This window comes from Octopus bimaculoides, chromosome 8, assembly GCF_046866305.1.
Source record: "Octopus bimaculoides isolate indiv1 chromosome 8, ASM4686630v1, whole genome shotgun sequence".
NCBI lineage: Eukaryota > Metazoa > Mollusca > Cephalopoda > Octopoda > Octopodidae > Octopus > Octopus bimaculoides.
In genome coordinates, this window is record NC_142935.1 from 31099069 (window position 1) to 31122472 (window position 23404).

The window sequence follows — 23404 nt, forward strand, 5'->3', positions numbered from 1 at the left end:
TTGTTGCTTAATGTTGGTTTCAACTTATTAATAAGGATATCCTCTTTAATTCAAAAGTTGGCTTTGAATTAAAGTTTGTCTGTAACCCTGATTGATACAGAAAAGTCCCAGGTTTTGTACTTCCACAGGTGTTTGTGGACTGGAGTGTTTGTGCACACATATTCCTTGATGCATATGTACTGCTTTCCATTGGTGATCCAATGGTGTTGGTTGCATCACATTTGCTGCAGACCAACTCATATACCATGTAGACCCTTGAGTTGTTGATTGGGCACCTGGACAGTGTGCACCATCTGTATGCTTAGTCCCTCCCTGCAGATTGCACAGTGGATTGCAGCAGTGGTTTTGTCATCAGAGTAGGGTAATTTTAAGAAGCACATGTCAGTCTTGAAAGTTTGCAATTGAGTAGATTCTGCTTAAGGCATCTATGGACCAGGTGATGGTATTAAACTAGTTGACAGATTAAGTTTAACATTCAAGAACAGGAATAGTCTTTCGATAGGCTTCCACACTTTTTTTTTTATCAAATTTCACACTTACAAGGTTTTGGTTGATTCAAGGATATGGTGGTAGACACTTACCCAAGGTGCCATGTAGTGAGGTCTGAAACTACATAATTGTTATTTGAACTCCTTAACCACTCGGCCATGCCTGCACCCAAGCTTAGGTCTTCTAAAGGTTTCAGCAATTTCATTACTCAATAATCTACAGCTCTTGCACAGGATAAAGAAAATATAAGAAAAAAAAGAGCAGTTTTAACTTGGGCTGTATTCTATTAAAAAACTCATAATTATAAAGCCAAATATAGCAATAATTCTACAAACCAATTTTAGTCCAGGCTAGTAAAACAAATGCAAAATTCCATTTCTCTTTTGAGTCTTGAATTCTTTTAACAATAAAAATAAGTAAATAAATAAATAAATGAAATAAGATTCTTGAAAGATTTCAAATTGTTGGTTAAGTGTCTGTGCAGCCGTTTTCAACTATTGATGTGGCTCTGTTGATATCCTCCATGTTGATGTGCAATCCACAGGAGAGAGCAACAACTGGCAATATATGCTAAGCGGAGGAAGAGTATTATCAGACCTGTGATCAAAGCACAAGAACGTCTTGAAAGACTGGGCAAGAAACGAGCATATAAGTCAGGATCAGAACCCACAAGGTAATTCAGCATGCATCCTAATATTGATTCTCAAACAGTTTCTATAGACATTTCTTTACCTTTCTCTCTCTTACCTTTTTGTTATTTTTTCACTTTGAGATCTCTTTTCTTTGTGCATGAATGATGAATTGACGGATAAATTAAGGAAATTACAAAGTATTAAAGAAAAATACAAAACAATCAGTTATTCCAGAGCAAACTTTAAAAGGAATTATTCTAGCTTTCAATGTGTTGGGAATGGGAGTTTAATCCTAATTCATTGATGGGATTATAAAAGATTTTACTTAAATAATAGATCTGAGCTTGTACAATTCCTTTAATGTTGGTGTTCAGCATGCTATAAACTATATTATGAATTCACTGTATCCTAATTGTCTTAGATTGCCTTTGCAAATACTATATAAAACAAAGTTCTATATCCAATATTTTCAACAAGAGTAATTTTGGTATCAGTAAACAAATTAATCAGTTGAAAATAAATCAATATCTTAAAAGAACCATTTTCATTTCCTTGTCTTCTCATGTATACATATATGTGTGTGTGTGTGGAGGCGCAATGGCCCAGTGGTTTGGGCAGCGGACTCGTAGTTGTAGGATTCGATTCCCAGACTGGTTGTTGTGAGTGTTTATTGAGCTAAAACACCTAAAGCTCCACAAGGCTCTGGCTGGGGGTGATGGCAAACCCTGCTGTACCGTTTCACCACTAATTTCTCTCACTCTTTCTTCCTGTTTCTGTTGTACCTGTATTTCAAAGGGCCAGCCTTATCACACTCTGTGCCATACTGAATCTCCCTGAGAACTACGTTAAGGGTACATGTGTCTGTGGAGTGCTCAGCCACTTGCACGTTAATTTCACAAGCAGGCTGTTCCATTGATCAGATCAACTGGAACCCTTATTGTCGTAACCAACGGAGGGCCACTATATATACATGTATGTATGTATGTATGTATGTATGTATGTATGTATGCATATATATATATATATATATATATATATATATATATATATATATATATATATATACATGTATATATGTATGCCTGCCTGCCTGCATGCATGTATGTATATATGCATGAATGAATGTATGTTTTAGGCCTGCCACATGGAAGTTTCATCTTTTCTCTTACCAACTTTGACTTTTAATGTTACCAAATAATCAAACTCACTTTCTCTAAATGCATAAATTCCCTGTTTCTACATTTTCGTTATTTGTCAATACTTCAGCAGTAACTGCTGTAACTGCTCCCACAAAAGGACTGTTTTGTACCTATGTACACTCTACCATCCCAACCATGTCCCTTATTTTGAAATAGAATATAAAGAATTCTGCAGATGCTAACTAAATTTACTATCATCAGATTCTTTGAAATCATCTTCATTTTTTGTTGTCTATAAATACTCCTGATCGTATCTAACTTTCACATCATACATTAAAAGGACAAAAGCAAATGGTTTTTATTCTTTGAATATTTATGTGAAGATGTCATTGTCCCCTAATTCCTTTCCACATTCCCCCACTTTTCACACAGTCCTCCACCAATACAGGATCAAAATTATTTGTTACTAACTTAAAAGCCACCCATCGGGCAGCTTTTAAGCTAGCTCCTGTGGAGGGCTCTTCATTGGGCCTTGAGCCCAATTATGACACTTCATGCACTGAGTGCATATTAAATTTTATTAAACTTGACCAATATTTTTCAAGCAATGAACAATTTTCGTCAAAACAATGATATAATATGTCGACTTGAAACTTGTTGCAAAGCTTCATGATAAACAACACTTTTGTCTTCCCATTCGGTGGGTTAGTACAATTTTTTTTTCTGTTTAACCTCTTTCTTTCTCTCTCTCTCTCTGTTGATTTTTTTCAACCATCACCAGTTTAACCACCATCAACACCACAACTGCCATACACGCACCATGCAGACTTCTGATGCCTCCACCATCAACACCTTTGACTTCACCGCCTTCCCTTCCACCACCATCACCACTGTCTTTCACATCCCTTACTATCACTACCACCATCATCACTGTTGCCTCCACCTCTATCACAGCTACACCTCATACTATTACTATCACCCATTACCATCTCAACTGTCAATCTACTACTGTCCTCACCGTCTCTATGCCTACTGTTACTCTCACCCCAGCAAAAGGAGTAAAAGAAGTGTCATTGAATAGTGAAAGGGGGGGTCAAAGTGTGACACACTGACACACAGAAATTCGTTTTGGCATTTATTATTATAGATTTGCAATGACTTACACTACATGAACTTTTTTTTTCTCTTATTTGCATATATGTTAGCCTGTATGACATTCCCTACACGTGAACTATTCCCTATTTCTCAACTTGAACACTATCTTTGCCTACCATCGTATGTCTCCATCATTCTTTCTAACCACAACCTTATCACCACCAACCACACCACAACTCAACAGCTCAAATTTTATAATCATTAAAAGGATGACAGTTTGTTCAGACCTTTATATTTCATGAACAAATTGATCTTGGCAACAACCATTCATTACACCTGAATCTACTGAAATCATATTTGGTATGTTCACTTCACCCCCATATGTTCTGCATATTTTAAAAACAGCCAGTCATAGTTGCTTCATTTATTAATCATTTTTGTTAGTTACTTTTGGATAATTCATATTTCATCATTAAGAGAAGGTAAGGCAGTCTGCTAACAGAATCATTAGTGGACTCGGAAAAATGCTTAGTGGCCTTTCTTCCAGTTCTTTACATTCTGAGTCCCAATTTCACTGAGGTTGTCTTTGCCTTTCATTTTTTTCAAGGTCAATAAAATAAAGTACCAGTTGAACAGTTATTGATTATTCTCCTTCCCCCAAAATTCCTGACCTTGTCCCAAAATTTGAAACAATTATAATGAGAATTTAAAAAGAGAAGCATCTTAGTTTTAATCCACATGTGTAACTTCAAAAGATTTGCCACTGAATATTTGCTCATTATGAAATTTAAGGTAATTTACAATAAGATTTCTGCGCCAGAATCTTCCATTTAACACTTTCTTTTCATAGTTATTTTAATGAACATCATTGTTAGTGAGTACAATTGCTACTCTGTATTGGATTCTCTTATTCATTGAATGATATTCCTTGCTCTTTTACCATTTCTACACCAATCACTTTATAACACTCTTTTTGCTACTGTATCAGTAAAATTTTAACTGTGACTATTCATTCTCTGATTATTGTTTGTAAATTATTATAAATTCAAGATCCTAAAAATATCGATTAAGGCTTTAAACTCTTTAGTAACTCTTGCTTCATATTTTGGAAGAATTCGCATAAACATAGAATCATTATAAATGTGTTTAAGCAAAGATTCATAAAACAATGTCTAAATGCATATGTTGTTGAACATGTCATTCTGATCCTAATTTTTCTTAACGTTCCTTTAATTTTATTCCCTATTTTATCATGGAATCTGTGTAGATAATGTGCAATATTTTGATGACACTGATATTTCAAGTTCACCTCACATAATTTTGTTGTCTGTATAGTAAAGCTAAACAAGCACCAAATTTGGTATTATCTTCATTGAGTTAGGACTGAGGAAGTGATTGATTGTTCATTGAGAATTATGATTCAAGAGTATCAGAAGTTATAACTGAAGATGTTACCATTGTAAAGCTTCATTTATCAAACTGTAAGCATGTTTGTCATTTGACAAACCAGTTTCATTATCTAGATGTTAACCTTTCTTATTTCTCTCTGGTTAATTTTGAAAATGTTATAAACCATAATGTATTGTATTGTGAGATCACAAAAGATCAGAATTTTGATAGACAGGCACTACACACAGATAAAAACTGAAATCCAAAAGGATGTATGGAAAATTGCTTATGTGGGTCCAAAGCAAATGAAAGATCTATCAGCTGCACTGTTTCAAGTCAGCCTCTGACCTGTCACCTATTAAATATATTGAACCTTCAAATGCTCGACCTGCATCTGTTCTCCATTTTCATTGATAATCTTCTCGGAATTGTGAAAATGAGTTGTATCAGTATCCTATAATAGCTGATGCTATTTGCACTAATAAAATCAACCAGTGAAAAGGACCTTTCAGCAGCCAGTATAGAGAACCTGTTAGAATGGAAGTCTGAGTGGATGACTGAGAGGTATTTGGATAGCAAAGTGCAAACAATGATTTATGAAAAACAAATTCTAAGTGTTACCATAGACAGCAATCTACCCTACCACTCCACTTTATGTAACAGAGTTTACACAGAGGCTTTGGGTAACAACACAAAATTGCAAACAAGCTGGACTTGAAGGAACAGCCATTGACTATAAACGGCAAACCTGGTGCGTCATAGGTGAATGGGTGAATGTGTTACAATATATTCAGCCATCAATCCAAAAGAAAACTGCTGATGAAAATCTTTCCATTAACAGCTTAAAACATGGGAAACAAATAGTGGCTGCAATAGTATACATCAAAATGTCTATAACTTACAAGCCATTAAAATCAGAACTATGCTGCTATCACTGTTTGGCAGAAGGACTAGCATTCTTTTGATACCAAGTTCTTCTCTCATTTCATTTATACTCTGCTATTCATGCACACTACCATTGCATATCCGGCAGAGAACACTTACTGCATTTCTTTCCAGCCTTGCCATGTTCTCTGCATAAATTTTTCATCTTGATTTTGCCAATATTCCAATTACTAGAAAAATTAATTAATTAATTAAGAAAATAATATCAAAGATACTTTATATTGGTTGAACTCCTTGATTCCTGTTCTCATGTCACCAAAAAAAAAACAACAAGTCATTTAATGTATAACCTATACAAACATTTTGGTGTCTAAGCTAATCTTTCTTCTGGACAGCATTTGCATAATTCATTGTCTTAGATTTTCATAAATATCAATTGTTATAAATCATTATTAATTAATTAATTAAATTATATTGAAAATAATATCTTAGCTGAACTTGGTTTTTATTCACGTGTTGTTGAAAAACAAACAATTCATATGAATACACATGTGTGTGTGTGTGTGTGTGTGTGTGTGCATGTGTGTGTGTGTGTATGTATAATAATAATAATAGAAAATAAAAAGGCATTTATATTAATTAATATAATTCTTATCTGTACCTAACATTTCTGTGAATTTACTTGTGTGCATGCATGTATGTATGTATGTGTGTGTATATATATATATATATATATGTGTATATATATATATATATATATATATATATATATATATATATATATATATATATATATATATATACACACACACATATGTGTGTGTATATGTCAATGTATGCATACACACATAGATATGCTTATATTCACGCATACATACTATATGAATGTATGTTGGGAGATTTTGATCTGTCTCTATACATTCACGTATGCTGGTTCTGTCTACACTATCTTTTGGTGCTTCTGTTTTAATCTAACAAGATTCCACTTTAAAAATGGCTCCAAAGCTTCATCTACCTCTTCTTATAATTTTACTGAGATGTTCACAACATTGAATATTCAAATAAACATGAAAAGATATCTTCAATTATTTTTAATCGGCTTTTGTATTTTATTTCTGGTGCAGCTGTTTTCAACCTCTTTGTGTGCATATGTATGTATCTACACACACACACACACACACACACACACGCATATATATATATATATATATATATATATATATATATATATATATTTACCAGGAGTTACTTTTTTTTTTGGTCTTTCATTATTGCATAAAAGATGCTTCTTTCTTCCACTTGCATTTCTTCACCAATAGAATTACAATCCAATATGAAGATTGTCGTTTTAGTGAACTTAATTGATAATTTGGTTCTGTTCTTTCATGCCTTTTAGCTTACAACATTACTGAGCACTAAACACATTAAGGGTTGTTTTCACATTTATTTTGTAATCGTTACAAGTTTCTTGATTGAAATAGTCTTCCCTTCTTTGTCAAATACTGGCATTAAAACAACTTTTCATGTTGGTCTGATGCATTATACTTATTTGTTTTATATTTTATTGAATATTGACATCAATTTGCTATAAAATTGGTGTAGTATATTGTATTCTTTGTGTCAATGTTGGATTAAATTCAAATGCAACTTAAAAGAGGTCTGTCCAGATTCAAAATTTCCTTTTCATTTTTTAAACTCATATTACTTTTCCCTGTTTTTGAAGTATTCCTTTTATGTTTATTTATAATAGTTACTTCCAAACTATTCACTGACTTTAAAACTGATACTTTTACAAAATCACATAGTAAAACATACATTTATAGAGATAAAAGACAAATAATGTTTTTTCTTTTATCTTTAGCTCATGTTGTGGGTGAATTCATTATTGAATTTCTGCTATCAAGTATTTTCATGACCTGAGAAATGATATTTGTTTAACCCTTTTGTTAAATAAACATGGTCAAAAAGTTCTCTTTGCATGTTTCAATTAATCTGTGTGTATAGGCTTGGCAATGTTGTTAAGATGTTTGCTTCCCAATCACATGGTCTCAGGTTCAATCTCACTGCATGGTATTAATGCAGGCATGGCTGTGTGGTTAGGAAGCTTACTTCCTAACCATGTGGTCTCTGGTTCAGTTCTAATGTGCAGTATGTTAGGCAAGTGTCTTCAACTATAACCCCAGGCTGACAAAAGTTTTGTAAGTGGATTTGGGAGATGGAAACTGAGAGCTAAATTTGTGGCTGACTACACTTGAAACTATTTCGCAGCTTTTATGCAGAAACTACACTCCATCTATTTCTAGGTGGATAGGGAAATGGACTTCAGATAAATATGGACTCCTCCAAAAAAGGATTCAAAGCTAACTGGTAGCCTCCCTAAATAGCATGTTTCTGTTTTGACACATGACCTGTTTCTCTGTTGGTTACAATGACAAATGTCCCTGTTGATCCGATCAATGGAAGAACCTGCTTATACAATTAACTTGCAAGTGGCTGAGCACTCCACAGACATGCAAACCCTTAATATAGATCTCAGAGAGAGATTCCATGTGAAGCAGTGTGTGACATGGTTAGCTCTTTGAATTTCAGGTACAACTCATTTTTGCCTGGTAAGTGGACTGGAACAACAAGAAATAAAGTGCTCAAGGACACAATGACTGCTGGGAATCGAACCCATGGCCTTACAATTGTGAGCCAAATATCCAGGCCACTAAGACACATAACCCTAAAAAAAAGGCATACATATTTGTACTGCAAAGAGTGTACCATTGCCATCCAAATTCCCTGGGCAATATTCTTGCCTTTATGCTGTTATATTCTTTCATACCAATTTTTACATAGCTTCGTTTTTTATTGCTTTGTTCTCCTTGGAAAGTTTTAATGAGCATCACTATCTCCCACTTAGTTTTATGCTTGCTTCCATGTCTGTGTGGTCAAGAATTATGCTTCCTAACCACATGGTTACAAGTTCAATTCCACTACATGGCACTTTGGGCTGGAGTCTTCTTTTTTAGCTCTGGGATAATCAAAGCTTTGTGAATAGATTGGTGGATGGAAACTGAAAGAAGCCCATCATATATGTATATCTTTGTGTATGTGTGTGTGTGTGTGTGTGTGTGTGTGTGTGTGTGTGTGAATGTGTGTACATTTGTGTCTCCTTGTGTTTAGCTTGCATAGTTGTTGTAAATGAGTGTCACTGTCATACAAGCAGTGTCATTCACTTGCAAGAAGCTGTGGAAACTTCTGGCCATGGGGAAATGTTACCTTACTTGAAAACAGGTAAGGGTTGGTGACAGAAAGGGCATCCGGTCATTAGAAACTCTGCCCAACAAATTCCACCTGACCCATGCAAACATGGAAAAGTGGACCTTATATGATGATGGTGATGATGATAATGATGATGATGATGATGATGATGATGATGATGATGATGATGATGATGATGATGATGATGATGATGATTAATTATATTCAAGATGTTTCAAGTCACATTTTTTTTCACAAAAGGCATTCAAAACTTTCAGCACATTCTAAATGAATTTTAACCTTATTTATCACAAAGTTATGTAGATTAAAAGAAAATATTTCATATCAGAAACAAGTTTGAGATACAATTTGGCATTGATTCCTGTATGTCAAGACTTCTGGCAATCTTTGATGGCAGGTAGCTTAGAATTATAGTAAACCATCAGCATATTTGAATAATCATTAAGAAGCTCCTATTGAATTTCTTAAATGATTTCAATTGTAATTATCAAATGAAAAGATTTTCAGATTCTCGTATAAGTAAATCTTATAAACAATAGGGTCATTGAACTAAACCATTTATAAAACATTACTAACTATGCTGTTTCTAAAAAGAAAGCTTAAGGTTTAGTCTTGTGTAAATGAAGATAACGGTTTAATGTCAGTTGTATGTTACTTTAGCTTTTGATCTGAATGAATGTGAAACTGTTTCGTATTTCTATAAAATATATGTATTTCCTTTATATTCAGGATTTAAGATCAACAGTATTAAGAATTGCTATTTCTACTTAATTTGTATATAATTTTTATTTTTTATTTTTTTATTTTTATGTTTTATTTTGAAGTTCTAATGTAGATTCCTTTTGTGTAGTGGTTTAACATGTCAACTCATTTATATAGACTGAATGGTACCTTCTTTTTTAAAAATTGGTAATCATTCATATACAAATGTTTCTGGGTATATTGGGGGTTGAGATATTATATCATCTAATTCATTGAATAGATGAAATAAAATGTTAAATGATAAATGAAGTTTTAAATTCATTCCTTGAAATCTTAGCTATGTATATCAAAACAACCATCTCAAAATTTAACGTTTCTCAGCCAAAATATTTTAGCTGTTATGTTAAAGAAACTAGTTAATGATTTGCAAAGTTAGACAAAGATATCTAATTTGTAGAAAATGTAATTTCTAATTAGAAAACTTTCATTTATGTATTCATTTATTTCTTCATCTAATTTTGCAATTCTAGGTCAGCAAATGCAAGATTTTAACTTTTAGCAACTAATGAAGTATTATCTTAATAGAATCTTTTTTTCTTTGCTCAGACTTGCAATAATCCAAGCACAAACTAAACTAACTTTAATTATGTATCTCTCTTTGAGCATGAAATGAGAAATTACCAAAGAGTAATAGATTTCAAGTGAAGATTAGATTATGTTAGGGCAAAATTAGTCATATATTGTCATCTCTATTTAAGAAACTATTTCACTTAAAGAGAATAATAAATTAAAGAACTGCCAGTGTTTGTTCATATTTTATAAACTTTTTGATAAGGACTTTTTAATAATACAAACTTTTCAATCTCCAGCTTCTTTTTTATTTTATTTTTTTTCCATTAAGCACATTCTAGCACACACACACACACACACACACACACACACACACATTTCAATTTTGTTTAATTCAGTAACTATAGATTAATATTAGCTTCCCCTTTGAATTTTAATCTTGCTCAATTTACCTACATTCACTAATCCAAATGGAAAATATTATGAAGTTTTTTTTCTACACTTCATAAATTTTGAGCTTAAACAGCAAAAAAAATCACTGTTGATTTGGAAGAATAAGAGAATCAGCTGAACTAAACCAAGAGTTTGCAGAATGATAGAGTTACCATTTAGCTATGTCCTCTCTCCTGGGCTGCATCTCTACTTTTGCCACTCACTGTTTCATAATATGAAAGTTTGTTGGCAGACCACTGGTGTTCCCTGATGATGTATACTATTTTTGCAATTTTTAGGGCTCCATCATCTCATACCATTCTTATCCCTTCCACCAAGAACACTACGTACAGCACAATTTGAAACTACAGTCAACAAGAAGCATACAACTGTGGCTGCATTTAATGTACTTCAAGATCAACATCATATATTTCTACTTCTCAACTTTAGCAGAGTATTTTTAGCATCAAAAATTTACAAGCCTGTTTTTTCAGGAATATTAAATTTATGTAAGTTCCCTTTACCAATTCGCATGGCTTTAAAATGCGTCCTGGTTTGTTAAAAAAACTACTCCCCAAATTTATATTCATCTTGAAAATTGACAAAGCATTTTTACAAAACATTTTCTAGTTTGCATTTTTGTGTCTTTGGAATAGAATTAACAGTTAATATGTAGGAACCATCGCAATTTAAAATTACTAGCATACTAAAATTATAGAGTGAGTGTTTTTTTTTTTCAGGAATGTTTTTTCACATAGTGCATACTTTTGAATTTCAAAATGTTTTTCTTCTAAATTATTCATAATGAAAAAAAGGAAAAGCTTTTATGCCTGGATTTTTTTTCTTAGAAAACACCATCTTCATTTTTAGTATTCTTTAGGAAATTGTTTCTGTCAAAATATTGATGTGATTAGTTTTAATCTCATCTAATCTTCAGGTAGAAGAACAGCCCAAAGCAAATGTCTTATAGTTTAAGTAGAAAAATTCTCAATATTTTGAAATATATTTTTATATATTCTGTAAACAATTCAACAGTTAAATTTATATATATAATGATATAATATTTATAGCTATATAAATATATATATATATATATATATATATATATATATATATATATATATATTTGCAGATTCCTGAAATAATTTTTACTTGTATTTTCGAAATCAAAATTATAGAAATCAAAATTAAGACATCAATTGGTTTTTCTGGTTGTAGAAATGAAAGCAAACCTAATTTGGAGTATTCTGTTTAGTTTGGTAATATATTTTAAAATAATAATCTTTAAAAATCACTTTTTACATTCAGACAAAGATTTATATTCTCTAAATAGTACACTGTACCTATTACAAAGGCTTATTCGTTTGACATTTCTGAAACCTCATTTATTTTCACTGTCTTCTGTAAAAAAATTATTATTTTTTAACATATTTTCAATATTTGAATTGTATTAAAGTTAGATTTACAAAATAGCTTAAAAACATATCTTTACTTAATGTAAACATTATTCCCAAAAAAGAGCATGTTCTAAAATAAAATCTTTATTAAATACATATTTTTCTTTAAAAAGTGTCAAGTTCATGGAAAAAAATTTATTGTTAGAAAGAGTGCTAATTTCAAGTTTCTAGCGTCTTTTAGATATGTAGCATCTGATTAATAAATTAAAATGTATAGGTACACTTCTAATAATCTTTGGATTGCCTCAGTCTGTACATACACACACAAAAGTGTCACTTTCCCTTAAAATTTCTAGAATACATTTAGATAGTTACTCCTTGAATTTTTGTAAAGCTCCAAGAAACTACACTTTTTATCTGGTTGTAGCTTCTTGTTTCGATGTTGGAAACAATGTTACTATTTTCCTGGTAATTTGATGCAGGTGGTATATTGCAAATCACTGCATTGGATAGTATTGGAAGTATACTCTTGGGGTAGGAGGAGGGGTAGTTGTAAAAGTCCTTTGTTCACGAGGCAAACAAGATGATTGCTTAGAGCACTAAAATCTGGGATCACTGCACAAATTCTGAACAATTTAAATAATATTTCTTAATCCAACTAAAAATACAAAATCTCAGTAATGAAGAGAGCTGGAAAGATCACTCCTGGAACAGAGGAGAATAGAAATATAAGGGTGGGTTTGTGTGGTATGGGGGAAGAAGAGAAGGTCATTTAGCATTATGGCCTGTTACACCATCTGGCGAGAAACATTTAAAATGTTGCCAGTTAACAGATTTTCACAGTGATATGCATGATAATAATACAATATGTTTCTTGTGTGGAAGTTAACTCTGTTTTTAAGTATGTATAAAGAGGGTGATGACTGGAGGAATTTGTAGAAACAATTAGTGAGTGCACAATGTATGGCTAGGTGAAGAAGTAAACACGGGGCTGGGTGCAGAGGACACAAACTGTAAGGTTGGGAGAAGAGGAAGCAAATTGTAGGAGTTGGGAGAAGGGATGAACATTGTAACGCTGGAAAAGGGGGTGGGCAAATATTGTAGGGCTATTTTTAGGATGCTGAATATCTTGGCATCAGTTCTGATCATTGTTTGAATTTAATTGAAGAGCTGTGACAAGAAGATAGAGGCTGGAGATAAAAGTGTGCATACACCATTTACTAAAATGAGTAAAGGGACACACAGGAAGCATATTGTAATAATCACTGCATGTATAGTCTTTGTTCACAACTCTTACTTAAGTATTTCTTCTTAATAGATTTTTGTATATATGCACTGGTGCCATGTACAAAGCACTTGTGCTGGTGCCATGTCAAAAACACTTGTGTTGGAGCCACATGATAAGCACGTGTTAAACTTTGTAAAGTGGTTGGCATTAAGGAAGGGCATCCAGCAGTAGAAATTATGCTAAACCAGACAATTGAAGCCTGGTGCAGATCTCCAGCTTGCCAGCTCTTGTCAAACTATCCAACCCATGCCAGCATGGGAAATGGATTCTTGATAATGATGATGCTGGTGGTGGTGGTGGTGGTGGTGGTGGTGGTGGTGTAAAATACTCTATATAGTGGAACTGAGGCTACTTCCAGAATGTGACACAAGTAAATCTATTGTGATATTTTCTTCTTTTCTTCATCAAGTATAATTACACATCTCTTCTTAACTTTTATTTCTGAAGCGATTGTGAGTTCCATAGAGTACATGCTAGCCCTCAGCAAACTGAGTACTCTTATTTTGATTACACTTCGCTTACATGGTTAATACTCTAGGCAAAATCACAAGCATTATTATTTCCAATTCTTCTCCGCTAAAATTTCGGGATTCATGTCTAATAAAGCAATTATTTTAAACGTACTTCCTAGCTTTATCTTTGTTGCCTTCTGTAATAAATAAAAACAATCTTTTTTGCTTAACTATAAATTTCATTAGAATACCTTTGAAGAGAGACTCCTAGCCTTATAAAAACCTTTCAACTTTTATTCATTCATTAAATATTAAGTGCTTTGCACAAAGTGTAAGCTTTATTGATGAAATACAAAGTTGTGAGACAAGTCATTGATACCATATCAATTCAATTATTGTACAATCTCCTTCATCTCAAATTATAGTATTTCTTTAGATCACTTGCATATTTTTCTTACTCATAAATGATTGGTTTTAAAGAAGTTATTTCCAAGTACAGCAATTCATATTGTACTTGATAAGTTTAATCAGTGCAATCTTTGGGTTTAATTATTTTTAATTACTTTAAGTAGTTTTAGATTATGTTAACTATATATGGTATGAATATAAATGATAGTGTGATTTACTTACCAAACATTTATCAATACTTAGATAGTTTCTGGAAAATACTTAATTATTTAAAATTCTTTGAAATACCTTTGCCATAATATATTTTATAATATAAAATTATATAATGTATGTGTGTGTGTGTGTGTGTATATATATATATATATATATATATATATATATATATATATGCATGTGTGTATATACATCTATATATATCTATATATGTATATATATATATATATATATATATATGTATTTGTATACATATATATAAATATATATATGTGTATGTGTGTATATGCATGTATGTATATATGTATATGTATATACATCTATATATATATCTATATATGTATATATGTATTTATATATATATATATATATATAAATGTGTTTATGTATACATATATGTATATATGTATGTACATATGTATATGTGTGTGTGTCTGTGTATGTATATATATATGTGTGTGTGTGTGTATATGTACATATGTATATGTATGTACATATATGTGTGTGTGTATGTATGTATGTATGTATGTATATATAGTTGAAATTTACAGAAAAACAAAAAACGAAGACAGGTGTATGAACAACAAGCAGGTGTATTAGTTTGATGCTCAGAAAAGTGAGAAAGTCTTTTACATTTTGAGCCTATGCTCTTCAGCAGAAAAGAATAAGAGAAAATAAACTGAGAGAGAATTAAAAAATGATCAAGCATCATGGTGATAGCTTCTTTTTTTTTATAAGTATACACTCTTTTTTCACACATAAACGATTCAGTTTTTTCGTAACTTGACTAAATGTTCAACATTTGATTTTCAAAATGCCGAATCACAAAAATGCAAACTGACTTTCAAAAAAAATTTAATTAATAATTTAATTTATTAATACCATTTAATATACTACTCAATATTTTCAAAAATTGCTAATCGATTAAACACCTGTCATCCATTTGTCATTGAGTGCCATGTTACCCATTTCTCTCTTGTGCCAATCCAAATGGCCTCCACTTGTCATTGATTTTGATAACTTAGTGAATGCTCTGGTTCTTGTTTGTTTCTCTAGTTGAAAAATGTGCCTGTTCGTGGTAAGGGAAGATTTAAACAGCATTGTTCTGTTTTTGTCTTCTGCTTTACACATGCTTGAACCACTTTTTCTCTCCTTGTAGATATCTAATTTTGTACCCCTTGGTCTTAGCTGTCCCAGCTATCTAACCCGTTATCCTATTTTCCTACCAACCACTCAGAGTTCTTGCTGATTTCTGTACTGTTATTCACACTTTAACCACCATTATCACAGTTGCATCTTTAATATTGCCAGTTTTACACCTGCATGTAATTCCTTGTTTATTTGTTTTGTTTTGTTTTTTTGTTTTTTTTCCAGAAATATTAATCTTTAATACTAATTAAAGTTCTTTACTCAGTTATCTTTACTTTTTATACTTAAAGATTTAGCAGTATAGTTTTCTTTCATTTCAGAAGAGATGATTACATATATATATATATTAATATATATATCTTGAAATTGTGAGTGCAACTGCCTAAACACCAGGCCATGCAACTCCAGTGTCCATGCCATCCACTTATTTTGTGATGACTATTTTTTCACTTGCAGTTTTGGAATCAGTTACTTGGCTCTTCCCTTTTTTAGTGCAGTGTTGCCACAATAGAAAATTATTGAACTTTGATGGGAAAAAATGCATTTAAGATTTTCTTAAACTTTAAGATGGAAATATTGTTTATGTAATAACTTTTAAATATTCAACAAAAGTTATTTATTAAAGCCCAATCAATGAATACAAAATCAGAACTATGTATGATGTAAGTTTGATTACATACATATATACATAGATTTCTTCTTTCTAGCTATTCCAACCCACCTTTATATGATGTAGTCATGTATCTCATCTATAACAAGACACCTATGTTTGTCCCTGGCATAAAACAACCATTCCCTCTCTCTCCCTCTCTTTCAAATACACCCCACCACTCAACAAATGGAGCTTTCTCCTTCTCTTGTCTTGCAAGTTACTTGCCAACCTCATTAGTACCCATGGCACAGAAAAAGCCTCCAGTTCACAATGAAAAGTGGTTGGCATTAGGAAGGATATCCAGCTGTAGAAACCATACCAGCATGGAAAACCAACATTAAGTGATGACGATAATATATGTGTGTGTGTGTGTGTGTGTGTGTGTGTGTGTGTTTGTCATCATCCTCATATTATTTAATGTCCACTTTCCATGCTGGTATGGGTTGGCTGGTTTGACCAGAGTTGGCTGGTTTGACCAGAGTTGGCAAGCCAGAGAGCTACACCAGGCTCTAACTATCTGTTTTGGCTTGGTTTCTATGGCTGGACGCCTTCCCTAATGTCAACAACTTTACAGAGTGTACCAGATGCTTTTAATGTGGCTCCAGCACAGGTACTTTTTACATGACACTGGCACCAGGACGAGAGAAAGAAAGAGGGAGAAAGAAATATTTCATTTTAGCTGGATGTGTTGTGATACCTGCTTAAGTCGCATTTTAAATAAAACACAAAATAATGTAAAGTATTTTAGAAAATTTTCATGATTACTTGTCAGTGATTACTTGTAAATATTACAGAAAAATAACATGAAGGTAAAGGAGAAAGAAGTTCTTACATAAAAGAGTGGCCAACCCTTCTTGAAATAACTTTAACATATTGATAAGATATGAGGGAGCATTATAAAACATTATTAAAAGTGACCCTGTTGTTAAAGAACTTCAGTTTTATGTATTGCCTTCATCTAAAACAGAATAAACAATGTTATCTGTTTCTTACAGAATCTTTTTTCTCTAATATCTTCTTTTCAATTTAGCTGTTGAAAAACTGAAGCATTTTCTGTAATTCTTCTGTTTGGATTTTGAATTTCAAATATACAAAATTCTTAAAAATCAATTGGTTTTACTGTTTAAAAACTTCAATTTTTGAAACTTACACATGTCAGATAGCTTTTATATGTGATCTTATTACAGTTGTCAGTTGTATGTAAGTCTTGCAATATACATTGACCTATTCATGTTCTAAATAGAATTTGTGATTTTATTTTTTGCTTGCAAGATTCTTGATGTGAACGTGTATGTTGAAACAGATTTTATTATATCTCAGGAAGGTCTTTATATTTATACTAAACACATGCAGTGTTTCTAATTTACCTCATTATTATTTGTCAATTGGTCAAACTATTGACCAATAATAAGGAAGTGAAATAGAACCAGTGCATGTATTTATTGTTGGCATACTGACCCTCCCAAGATACAAACAAATTCTGATTTTTATATTAGGTTCTGTTTTGGATGTCATTCATCAAATATTTTCTTAATACGAAGCAAATTGTACAAAATTTATGGATAACTGGATTCCAATTCCTTCTTTTTCTTCTAAAACCTAAAATATGTTAACCAAAATAATAACTAATTTTATGCATCTGTCAATTCTGTTTTATTTCAATATAGTCCTGATAGCCAGAATAAAGAAGGCGCTATGACTACTAGTTCAGAACAGGTCCTTCCATCACCAACTAAAGTTCGAGTCCGCAAAAGTCGTCACCGACGTAATAACAGCAAAGGATCTATCACCACGACTACCTCAAGTCCAAATAAGAGTCCAACTACAGCTAAAAGTCCCACTAAAGATGCTCTGCATGAAGAGCTGCAATCAAAACCAGTTACCCTGCGCCATGTTGATCGTTCGGAAGTGAGTCCAACCACTTATAAATACTTAGGGCCTAATATGTCCCTTCGAGATAGTCAATCATCAATTTGTAATGAGTCTATAGTGAATACCCTCATTGTTAATCACAATCTTGAAACTCACAATCTAAATGATGTCTGTTTTTGTTCTGACGGCTGCAGCGATGCTGCAACTTACTGCAGCAGTAAAAGATCTAGTCGAGCTAGTGCAGATGTTGAGAGCACATGTGACTCCCCCTGTCACAGTCCTACCCATACAGGTTGTAGTAGAGATCTCCATAGTCTGAAACCCTTACTAACTACTATTGAAGATGAAAATAACAAAAATCAACCCCAACCAACTCGTGAGAGAGATTCAAATGAGAACTTGCATTGTCCAGTTGAGCCAGATTCTGTTCCTTTAACACACGATATGGAACAGCCGACCACCAGTAATCCTGAGAATATACCAGCAAATGTGTCTTTGAAACGCACAAGAAGTGATGTTGAGATTACTCCAAAGATAATCGCAAATTCACGAAATGAAAGTAGCATGGAATCAACTGAAGAAAATCCTGAAACTGAGCACCACATGAGGAATATTAAGGTAAGGAATTATCTTTGCATTCTTTTCTGTCTCGAAAGTATTTAAAATTGATTTTTCGATTTTGAAAACCAAACTCACCAGCTCACCTAAGACTTATAATACAAAACCTCTTATATATTTATTTACATAAATATCATATGCCAACTTTTGTGAAAGCAAAAAGTTATTTTGCTTTGGTTTCATCTGGCAATGTTAGAAATTAGCTTATGTTATAAGTGATCTTAAATATCTTTTTCTAAGTTGGAGTAGTAATTCAAAATCATTATTTTCAGAGATGATAGCTCAATGAATACACCTAAATAAAGATGAAAATAATGCTATGTCCTAAAATCTCTTTCCTTTACAATTAAGTTGAACATGCATCCGACTTGTACAAATACTAATAGTGGTTTCAAATTTTGGCACAAGGTCATCAATTTTTCTGATATGCTAACGATTCTGTCAGCTCATTATCTTATGTTCAAAATCTAATATCAAATTTTCAAAACGTAGTAATGTAATATTTAAATCTAAATAGTAATAAAATAGTCTTTTAATTTCATAAATGCCATTTGTATTGATTTTCATCTTTATCAGATTGTCGCAAATTTGTTAATGTACAAGCAAGTTTTTAACACCAACTGTATAAATGCAAATTATAATGCTGTGTATGTTAATGATGCTTTTCCTTTTAACAGCGTTCTGAGGATTCCTGGTCTGAGGAAGAAGGAGAAGTTAGTGAGGATGATGTTGCACAGAGCAGAACTAGACAATCTTACTCAACTCTAAGTTCTGAAGGTGCTTTCTCTGAAGAAGAAAACACAAGTGAACATTCCACACGATATACTCCTGATGGCTTATTATCTACAAATAGTTCTGAAAATTTACAGATGGAGCTAGTTCCCTGCATCTCTGATGGTCTCTCTGATAAAGAGCTTAAAATGAAAGAAATGAAAAATCAAGTGTCTTTCTCACCTGATCGAATTTATGAAGTAAGTTTATTTTGAGCATAATTCTTCATATTTCATTTGGTATCTTATCTGATATTTTTCTCTATAATAGAAAACATTTGCACAGTGGGATTGAACTTAAAGTCACATTGTTGCAAAGTGAGCTTCTTAACCCTCCCTATTGTTTAACTATAAAATAGTTGAATCATCTTCATCATCGTTTAACATCCGCCTTCCATGCTGGCATGGTTGGGATGGTTTCACAAGAGCCGGCCAGGCAGAAGCCTACACCAGACTTCTGTGACTGTTTTGGCAGGAATTCTACAGCTGGATGCCCTTCCTAATGCCAACCACTCCGAGAGTGTAGTGGGTTCTTTTTATGTGCTGCTGGCAGGGGAGCCAGTCAGGCGGCACTGGCAACGACCATGCTCAAATGGTGCTTTTTATGTGCCACTGGCATGGGACCAGTCTGCTGGCACTGGCATTGACCACACTCGAACGGTGCTTTTTACGTGCCACCAGCACGAGAGTAAATACTTTATTATGCATTATATATGAATTATACATCAGGACTTAGTCCACAAGGCCTTTGTCAAGGATTGGCATGCAGCCTCATTCCCCATTGAAGTCAGCTGTCACAGCTTTTCATCTAGATTAGTGTGTTGTTTCCTGAAAAAGATAAGTCTAGAACATAGACAACTGAAGATATTTGTCACGGATATAGGCACATTGGTTGAAACCATCTCCAGTTGGATATGGTTGATAAGAGACCACAAGTGGAACCCTTCTGTAGCTGAAGACTAGCTTAGTCCTTACTGCCCCACTCAGGTGAAGCATACAGGCTAAGGGGTGAAACACTTGTGACCCTGAGACACCTGCTGATGATATGGAAGGGTTTCTAGCATTGCAATGAATTTAGAAGAGCCTGCAAAACTTTTTAGTTGCTCCTGCAGTTTCTGCATGTGGGAAAGCATCTCTGATGTTTATTTCATCTATATAATGTAATACCCATAAATATATGTGATTGTATCAGTACAAATCTGATCTAGGGATATTTTGTAAAGTTTGAGCGCAATAACTGTTAATACTAATTACTTATTTTCATGGTTTTCTGTTTTATTGTTATTAATATGTTCACACACACTCAGCTTACTTTTATTTAAAAAAAAAAAACAAATTCTTTTTTCCTTTTTCAACCATTTCAGAATCAAGATACAGATTCTAGCTCCGATTCTGATGAATGCTCTGATATAACTGTCTCAACAACTGTGCATCGTTCTCGGTCTTTTGAAACAAGTGCTTGGTAAGCACTGCAAATACAGATACAGGCAGATGTTTATCAGGCTGCTTCATGGAATAATGATACAGGTCTAAAAAATCTTGGTGGACGTTATGCTTTACTGAGTCTGTTACAAAAGCAGATCACTGTCAGATAAAATATTTCCCTCATTTGTTTTTAAAATTTTTTTTTTTTCTTCAGTACATCCTTTATCTCTTTCTACTCTTATTCATGTTTTATAATAAACATGTAAGAACTGCTTCTTATCATCAAATAGAGGGATTTAAAACTGTAAAAAAAAATTATGGAACAGAAGATAAATGACCTGGAATGAACATACTGCTCATATACTGAAGCAAGTGTTTCAACTACAAAGCTGCAGCCACCTATCTCTAATCAATGATCTCTTAATTCTACTGGTTCCTGTAGCAAACAATTTTAGCCCTCTTCACCTCTAGCACTACTAAAATCAGGATTTGAACCCTAATTCTTCTATGCTGTAAAAGTTTCAGACTCACTTTAGAAAAAAAAATTAAAAGAGAAAAAAAGAAAAACCTCTCTAGTAGACCTTCCTTCTCAGTTCTGCTCTTTGTTTAATCTCAAATTCATTGGAAGAATATTCGTTCAGGAAAAAATATATATATCCTAAATTTAAATTAAATTCTTGAATTTATTAATGTAAAATGAACAGTAAAAGAGAGATGGACAGATAGACAAAGAGAGAGGGAAGGTGAGAGAAAAAAGAAAAAGAAGAGAAGAACTAAAAGATCTCTGAACATATATACATACATACATGTATTTGCCCTCTACAGATGTGTATATGAATTTATACAAGCTCACATACATATAAATAGGCATACATATTTTTCATGTATATACATTTTTCGATGTATGTATGCAGCTATATATAAAGTTACATAGAAATGAACATGTGTGTATGTATTTAGATAAAAGATATACATATTTACACTCTTTTGTATATATGTGTATAATCATATGCATACATATATATGTGTAAATGTGTGTGCATGTGAGTGTGTGGATTGTGTGTCTGTGGGTGTATAGTCATACATAAACATATATGAGCATAAATGCTACGAAATAAAGTGTCAGGCTGATTTCCAAGATGTTTTTATGCAGACTGTATCTAAAAAGTTTCAGCAGTGCACCTTACATTATGAGAAATCAAGAAAGTAACCTCCAGAGGTTAAACGAAATACTTAAAAAAAAAAAAAAAAGAATACGAAAAAAAAAAGCAAAACAAAACAAATCTCTCTTGGCCTCTTACAGATTCACAATTCTGATTTAACCCTTTTCCACTGCAAATTGTTTTGTTTGGTTGCTATTTTGTTTATTTATTTTTTTTTTATCTACTGTTGACATGGTGCCTGCAAACTGGACTATATATTTAAAAAAAAAAGGTAAAATAAAAACAAAAAAAATGAAAAAAAAACGCAAAAAATTTAATAATAGATTAACTTGTTTCCTCCTCCCCCCTCTTGTCCCGATGTTATTAATAACACCATCACTAACCACCACCACCACTTCATGTCAGTGAAAGAAAGCTTGAGAGGTTGTAAACTTCTGAATATTTATTTTTAGGCGGCTCCATACTTAGTAACTGCCTGGTTTGTATCTTAGAGGATAGAGAATATTTAGAACTCAGAAAACCTTGTGTTACATTCTCATCTTCAACATTTGCATTTAGCCCTAATATATAGCTTTACATGTATAAGAAAGAAAAAAAAAACTGTAAAATATCCAAATCTCATGAGGCATCATAACAATAATAATAATAATTATAATAATAATAATAATAATGATAATAATGATAATAATAATAGTAGTAATAATGATAATAATAATAATATTAATAATAATGATAATAATAATGATAATGGTAATAATAGCCTCTGGGGAAGTGAAGTGGCCTGTTGTGATCTTCATGCTTTTTCCAATAATCTTAGACATGTAAGTAATGCAGGTCAAACTGCAAATTGAAACTGGATCTGAGTATTAAGTCTATGTTAATTACAGTTATACTACTACTACTATTACTATTACAACTACTACTACTACTACTAATAATAATAATAATAATAATAATGATAATGATAATGATAATGAAAAACAGATCTATTCCTTTTTAACTAATGTCAAGCTTTAAAAACATTTTTTTAAATTTTTGTTGAAATTGTTACTATTTTATTTATTTATAATCATTATCAATATTTATATTTTCTTCTCCTGCTACCATTTCCTTAACACTAACCTCTTCATTTTCTTCCAACCATCAAATTATTTTCATTCATATACAATTTAAATACATTTATTTTGATCCTTGCCAGGATGTGCTAAATTCACATTCCAGTAAATTATGAAAACTTAACTAAAATTATATAATAAACTCAATCAGAGTGTTGGGCTAAATAAATAATTAAAGATTTGTTTTGGCAATATTTGTTGTTGCCAGTCACCATTCCAACTAGTGTAGTGCCTATATGTATGTGCATCTATCTATCTATCTATCTATCTATCTATCTATCT

General features: G+C 32.4%; 1 protein-coding gene across 8 annotated transcripts in view; it reads left to right on the forward strand.

Annotated features, from left to right (window-relative positions):
* The window catches only part of LOC106873316 (mitogen-activated protein kinase kinase kinase 13-B), a 204224-nt gene extending 182618 nt beyond the window's left edge, over positions 1-21606 (forward strand). For 4 of the 8 annotated variants that reach the window (XM_052970022.2, XM_052970020.2, XM_052970021.2 and 1 more), the window contains 4 exons: positions 1034-1162; positions 17827-18649; positions 19327-19620; positions 20784-21606. In XM_052970022.2, the coding sequence (XP_052825982.2) occupies positions 1034-1162; positions 17827-18649; positions 19327-19620; positions 20784-20885 (1348 nt within the window). In that variant the 3' untranslated portion in view covers positions 20886-21606. The remainder of the gene's footprint in view (positions 1-1033; positions 1163-17826; positions 18650-19326; positions 19621-20783) is intronic. The other 4 variants (XM_089356300.1, XM_052970024.2, XM_089356301.1 and 1 more) reach the window with 1 other exon arrangement.
* The last annotated feature ends 1798 nt before the right edge of the window (positions 21607-23404 follow it).